At 48.3% G+C, this 7221-nt stretch overlaps 3 protein-coding genes across 3 annotated transcripts; all 3 read right to left on the reverse strand.

Moving 5' to 3' along the window:
- Window positions 1–2952: 2952 nt before the first annotated feature.
- Pmar_PMAR021847 (hypothetical protein) lies at window positions 2953–3158 on the reverse strand (the record flags this gene model as incomplete). The annotated part of the gene is made up of 1 exon (XM_002772478.1): window positions 2953–3158. A coding segment is annotated over one exon (206 nt), but the record flags the coding sequence as incomplete, so codon positions are not given.
- A 987-nt stretch (window positions 3159–4145) lies between these two features.
- On the reverse strand, window positions 4146–4873 carry Pmar_PMAR021848 (conserved hypothetical protein; the record flags this gene model as incomplete). The annotated part of the gene is made up of 4 exons (XM_002772479.1): window positions 4146–4314; window positions 4446–4558; window positions 4608–4695; window positions 4773–4873. The coding sequence occupies 4 exons, from the start codon at window positions 4871–4873 to the stop codon at window positions 4146–4148; spliced, it is 471 nt and encodes a 156-aa protein (XP_002772525.1).
- A 136-nt stretch (window positions 4874–5009) lies between these two features.
- On the reverse strand, window positions 5010–5291 carry Pmar_PMAR021849 (hypothetical protein; the record flags this gene model as incomplete). The annotated part of the gene is made up of 1 exon (XM_002772480.1): window positions 5010–5291. The coding sequence occupies one exon, from the start codon at window positions 5289–5291 to the stop codon at window positions 5010–5012; it is 282 nt and encodes a 93-aa protein (XP_002772526.1).
- Window positions 5292–7221: the final 1930 nt, after the last annotated feature.

The raw sequence follows: 7221 nt of genomic DNA on the forward strand, positions 1-7221 counted from the left end.
ACGGCACGATGGAGAAACTGCCAACGTGAGGATAGCTCAAGCATAACAGCGCAAGAACGCTCGAGAATGTTCGTTCAGGAGGCAGATTGACACCCTGCCAATATTGTGAGCAGCGTGACGCGTGAGGCATGGTGGCGTCACTGTGACGCCGTCACAGTCTCTGACGCACAGATCCACGAGACGAGACGGCCAGCTTGGCGAGAATAGAAGCTGAAGGCAAATTGAGTATTCACCCGAAGAGACTCTCTTCGTTGTCGATTTAAAGTCGACAAACACGGAAGATCGGCTAGAAGAGTGAAGATAGTAGCAAGTGAACACTGTGGTACAGCTGTCCTCAAGCTAAGCTGGGCTAGATATTCATATATCCTGTAATACTATAACTAACGTAAAATAAGTTATTCATCCCTCGAGTCGAGTGGATTGTGTTAACGATTACACACCAATTCAAAATGAGCATGTACCAAATTACTATCCATCACCGTCGGGTTAAGCGTGTCGGGCTGCAGACATCTTGAATCATTCACTGGATGTTGGGCACCCACTTTGCCCAAAGCTTCAACATATGCCATGATGACATTATCCCGCGCCAGGGGTGGCGGCACCTGAGAGAGTGTGTAACGGGTTCGAGTAGATGTAGCGGAAGGGTGTGATGTGATAGTAAATGTGGTGATGTCGGCTAAGATATTCTAGTTTCGCATCCTCATTTTGTGTTATTTCACCTCCATTCATATCTTTTGCTAAAACATAGCTGCTATAACATAGCACAAGCTGCGATAGTCGTTGATGATATAAGAGATGTTATAAGATTAGATTCCACTTATTTCTTACGAGATTGGTTCATCAATACTGACGACAGTAAATCCCACGGACTTAGTAACACAAGTACTGATGAGCTTGTAGAGGTAGCTGAGCTACGGAGACTTAGGGGAGTGGCTCAATAGGAGACGAAAGGGTAACGTGCCTTTCTGGGCGAAGTACCATCGTCAATACTATTGACTCAATAGCTATAGATCTCAGGAAGCACGCAAGCACATTGATGTGCGCGGAATCCCATAACAAGCTCGCCCAGACCTTTTACGCAATCACGCAGCTCAGCTGCGTCCCATAACAAGCTCAGCTCAGCAGCTCAGCTGCGGCAGCTGCGACCTGCCTACTGAGTAGGGCTGCAAAAAGCTAAATTCAAGCGAGCCGTGGAAGTTGGCTGATTATCCGTGTACGCATGGAACTCTACGCTAACGGGTGCCTTCTCAAGTATGGTTGAAACCGAAATCCTGTGACCAGAGATTGGTCTTGAAATGTTCGAATCCGCAATGTGGATTCCACAGGCTGATGCGTATAACGCAAGCAAAAATATTGTCAGAGCAGTTTTACGCGAGATAGGAGATTGGCTCGATGAGTCGGGTTCTGAGATCTTCGCCTATTAGTGGTACAGTAATGCATGAGCATGACGTGCTCCATGGTATATGCGAACTCACGGCGTGAGTCTCACGCGCTGGTGTAATGAATTTCAGATTTTTGTATTCAACTGGCGTCTTAGGTTGCACAAGCTCTATTTACCTAGAGCATCTATCTCATGTTGAAGACTTCGACGCTCAAGTGTTATAACTCTATTGGTGTTGCTCAATTTATACTGATCGCGTTTGCAATGTGGAAAATGATGTATGAGGAGTTGGTAATATATGGGCAGTGATATACGGTCCGTATAATACGGACAATGAACTATGATACTGTGAACTATGATAATATGCTACACAAACACACTCCATTGACATGGTGACACCATGTCAATGGAGTGTGTTTGTGGCTGTCACCATCTTCATCACCATCACACCATGATGGTGTTATACATCGACGATGTAACATCGTTACTGAATATTCTCGAGAAGTTTGAGTTATACTATTCTCGTAGCGGATTCTACACCTGTGCGGTTGAATTGAACCTCATATTGCGGTTTTCGTATTGATCCCAGAATTTCTGGAAACTGCCAAAACGACGAATGGAATTGTGGTCGCGGCGAGTAGATTGGCTATTCACTTCAAGGGAGCCAAATTGAATGATTCAATTTGAATGTCAGGGACGGCGAAGGGATGGCGTGAATCCAATATTATCCTCCAAAGGATACAAAAAGTACAGAGCTTCCACGATACGTGCCGTCATACGCTGCTTTTTGGTTCAGATTGAAATCTAGAAGTGGCGTCAAGTGGGATACTATCGAGCAGCTCGTGGAGCTGTTGCCGCCTTTCAGGCGTGCGACAGTGTCTATGGAATCGCTTGCTGGAGGGACTGCGTGCAAATCCACTCTGTCATATGGGTAAAATTTTTACCTCTTTTAAAGAGGTTGAGGGAACCCATCCCTGCTGTCACCGCAGCCCAGGAGGCGCAGGTGCATGATTTTCGTCTCATAGGCTTCGGACTCTCTCATCCCGCTTCGGAGGCTGCCGGTTACCCCGCCCCGGGGGGATCGCTCTTCTCGAAAAAGCTGACTGCTGGAGCCGCTAGGAGCCACTGGACCACCCACTCTCGCCACTACAGCTGCGACGAGGAGGCGTTCATAAGAGCGTTCAAGAGGTGCAATCGACGGCTGGCTAATAGTGCTCATGTGAGAGGTATATACGTCGAGAAGGAATTGCTCGAGATTGAGCCCCAGCAGATTCCTGAGGACGACCAGCTGCTTATGTATGAGCAGGTTCTAGCAATAGAGGCAGCCATATCAGTGGACTCTTGCGAGCCGATAAAGTGTATTGGTTAGAACACAGTACACGCGTTATTGAATACGAGACAAATCTCGAAGATGTGGGCTGAGTGAAGAACGAAGCCCCGTGAAAACCATCCGCGCTGCTAGCGCGGATCGAGTCTCAGTCTCAATCTTCCTCCTCCTCATCTTCAGCAACCAAGTACCCGGACTTGAGCATCAGCACGTACTCCTCGTCTTCTCCGCTAGACTTACTTACTTCCCCACTCCCGTCGAAATTTTCACCTCGAAAACGACGTCGTCGTATACGAAATCCTCCTCAAGACCGACGACACCAACTGCGATCCCACCTCGATCTCTCTTCGTAGCGAGAGGCCCCGGGATCTTCTTCCGCCTTGGTTCCGAAACGGACCACATCCTCACAACATCTTCACAGTCCGGTGCTGCATTGATAGATAGGGACATCGCTGCATCGAGGTTCTGGCACCGAAGCCAGTTTCTTGCCCTAGATCTTATCCGCTGCAGAGCGCTGAAACCCCTTTCTGGGTAAAAAATCGGCCATGAATGAACATACGAGTCGAATCCTTATTTGCCGCTGGAATCGCGAAACCCTTGTGTTTTCCGCTCTCTCTCCCAGAAAGTGCTCGAATTCCCGTGCGGAAACGGGAAAATTGGCTTAGCGGGAACATTGATCGTACCCATAGGTCCCGAGGTGGTCCGGGAGAGGGTGGGGAAATCTGCTGAGTAGCAGTGCTGCTGCAGTACCCTGTATGAAAGTGTAGTCAGGGAACTAGGAGGGTCAATTGGGGAGTTCGTGCCCACAGCATCAGCTCTAAAGATGTTCAATTGGATTGGAAGGCTGCCTCTATCTCTGGGGACCTCTATCAGGGCGAAGCAGGGGGGAGGGGGTTGGAAATACCTGTGGGCGTATTTCAAAAATCTTTCCAAAGAAGCATTCTTGAGCCTTTTACGCATGAGCTCGCCAAATTTTGTCTAAACCGCTTTCAAAGTTCTCCTCAGAGAAGTCCAAGGAAAGTTAAACCATTAACTTCCTGAGCTTCAAGGACCCTTATTGAAAGAGCTCGCTAATCACTTCCTGCGAGAACCTCGCAGGAAGGCCTTCGCGTTAAAATGCTGAAGAAGCGAATGTCTGCCAGGTACCCACCGAGCAATTTCGGGAGTTGCCGAAGCGACAACAGACCGCCCGACTTGGTTGACGAGAAAGGGAGCACTGCCGATCATTTAGAAAACCCGAAACCCGGAACTTCCGGGCCGGAAGCCCGACCCGCACTGACAACACCAACCAATCAGATACTTCCAGGTATGCCGTATAGCCGCTGAGTGAAGAGAATGCGAGATCAACTGAGCAGAGAGACCCCATACACGAGTGGGAATAATACACCTTGATGGGCCAAGTATATTAAAAGGGACTGAAAGGAACGATGGTGTAGGTTAAGGTCTCATCTGGTCGAACAGAAGACTCACATGACGACCGAATGTAGTCATAACGGTGTCTTCAAAATATACACGAGTATTTGGTATGATACTGCACGAACTCAGCTTATGAACACCCTTGCTATACAGCCACACGCCCAATAGGCAATAGCCAAAGTTGTGGAACCTGCAGAGAAGTGCTCGGCACATCCAGAGGAAAGCTCGAATCGGACGGGTTGCTTCATCTACGCCGTAGATTCTACGGGGATTCCCCGTAGATAAAGCATGACCCGTCGGGAAGACGGGGTACCATCTCACCAAGGCATGACATCTAGAGTGGGTAACTCAAGCGGGACCTCAATCGGGCAAGCACCAAAGGCCATGGTGTACGTCTGTATGAATAAGAATCCAGCAAGAGCCGTCTTCGGCCTCTGACGTGAAGACTGTTGAATAATTCAACTTGGCGGGTGAAAGACTCACTCTGACGAATGGGACCGTCAGTAAACTGTTGAAACAGATGCAGTGTACGGCACCGAAGTAAATCCACTGCTCTGGATCGAACCATAACCTGTAAAATCGATCCAAGTGAAACTATAAAAGTGTTGTGTGTAATCTAAGCTAGACTGTCTAGCACGTAACTATTACGATAAAGCAGAAATGAGAGCTGCGAGGAGGCTCAATTTGGCAGCTCTGATGACGACTTCTCGCCAGATGGTACCATTCCTATGGACCAATGCTTGAGACATTCCCAAGCACGTCATTATCAAGCAAACACCCGAAATTTGGGACTCCCACCACATGCTATAGATGCAATACGTCACTATCGGAGCATACCTGATCGAGTAGGACTCTTATCAGGCAGTCATGGATAGTGTCACAAGCTTACAATGCATAACCCAAATAGGGAGTGTAAAGGGCGGCAGTGAGACAAGAGGTGATGGAGATGACAAAGTAGACAATGAAGAGTATATAATTCTTTATTGGGAGTCCATCGACCTTGTGGGCCGGGGGAGGATGAGGTAACATGTCGAACTCTTGGAGGTCCCACATGAAGTGAAAAGAGACGATGAATGCCAGACAGAGACCACGCAAAAAGTCCAGTAACGGAGCACGTGGCTTGGGGCCATGCTGTATCTTCGACTCGTCTCCTCCAATAGCGCCCATTTCCATGGCTTTATCGTCCGATTCAGAGATCTGAACGCGAATTCAATACACCGTCGACTGCCGAAAGAAGAACACTAATCTCACTACAGACAGATCTAGCTCGATGAGCCCACCTTTTCATATTCAAACCACACACGTTTGTACTGCGCTCGCTCGGCTATGGACAACCAATGCACCAGACTCAGGCTTGCAAACATGGTGCAGCTCGCGATTAATAAGACTTTGAGATCTGAGACGGGCCCTTCAGGACTGTTACCGGTGGCGCTCATCTTGAAAACGAACTGTCTCGACGAAATGAACGGTACCACCCCCGCAGTATATCAAGTTGGATTACTCAATGACACAGATCCTGTGAACCTATACTCAGTTTGAAAAGTAGCTTTTAGATTGTGGGTGGTTCCACTAGGGTAGAGTAAAATAACGAGACAAATACAGTACAATAGTGAGAGTCCCTCAGAGAGGAAGCTGGTGGAGTGTATACAGCAGCAGTGAACATGTTCAAATCTTCTCTCGAAACCGCACGTGTAAGCATCGAGCAAAGCAGCCACTGCTTAACAGTGGAAATGGCCAGTCTTATAGTTCGACGGATAACAATACTCCATATGATGACTCGACCGTTGTTGACCAAGGCTTGGCAGTGCCTCTGTCGTAGAGGGCATCACGTATCTCCACTCCAGCGATCTGACTTGGGAAAGTAATGGTTTATGTATGGTGAAGTTCTCCTGTCGGCTCTGTCGATGGTTTCATGATGAAACCATCGAAGGCAGATGAAACTTTCATCTGCCTTCGCTGCAAACGCTCAGCCAAGACCAGCCGAAAAGTTACCACCATTTCGAGTAGACAAAAAGTCCGAGTATGAACAAACCGGGTAACATGTGTCCCAGGTACACCGTCAAGGACTGAGAAAAAAAGGACGTATGTTGTGACTCGAGTACCTAGGTATCCAGGGGGCAGCAACAGCAAGTGTATCTTACATGTCGTCCGAAAAACGTGAAGACTGTGTCCTCGAAGTGCATTGGTCTGCCCGGTATCAACTCGATCGCCGAAATCTTATGAGCACCGACGCTATGGAGCCAGACACCGAGTAAGCAATATCCAAGGTTGTGGAACCTACAACGACAGCGAGCTTCTCCTCAACCTTCGTCGGGTGCTACGAAGAAGAAGCCTCTCTCGGGAGCCTATTTTAAAAATCCCTTAAGGAAACATTTTTGAGATCTTCATGCATGGGACCACCAAATCTCACCCAAACCGTCTCTTGAAACCATCAACTTTTTGAGGTTTGAGAATCCTTCTCGGAGTATTCTGGGATTCTTTTCGGAAGAGCTCCGTTTTTACACGCTAAAATGTGTTACAAGCTCCAAAGAGGCCACAGCCTTTTGCGAGAATCTAATTTCCATGAAGGAACAGAACCCCCTCGGGCCCCGAGGCTGGCGCCCCGAGACTCGGGGACAGATTGACGCGGGCTCCGACAGGTTTCTTTCCCAAACATTTCATACTCTGTTCCCAAGTTGTCGAAGTCGACTAGGCGAAGATTCACCATTAGTAGGAAGATGAACACATGAGTTCGTGTGGTAAAGTGGGAGTTCCACTGTGCGACCTCTCGTAGGACTTGACAGCTGTTGAAGACTCGAAAAGAGTGAGTCCGTCCGCGACGCGATGAACCGACCAGCCATTCAGTGTGACCAATCGCAATTATGGATTGAAAGCGTGTCAATCAGTCTCGCCGCGGAGGCCATGAATTCGAAATTAAAATGATTCGAAAGTCGAATCGTAAAGAAGCTCATTGAGCTTAGCTCAAGAAGCCAAATTCCTCGAGGGGAAGGTTATGGAGGACTTTCCGTTCTCATAACGGAGTTTAGCCATCGCGACGGTCTTGCCCCGCCCCCGCTCGACTTGTCGGGTATAAATCTAGATTGAAGAAGGGAGAACT

This window comes from Perkinsus marinus (genome assembly GCF_000006405.1).
Source record: "Perkinsus marinus ATCC 50983 genomic scaffold scf_1104296961124, whole genome shotgun sequence".
Classification (NCBI taxonomy): domain Eukaryota; phylum Perkinsozoa; order Perkinsida; family Perkinsidae; genus Perkinsus; species Perkinsus marinus.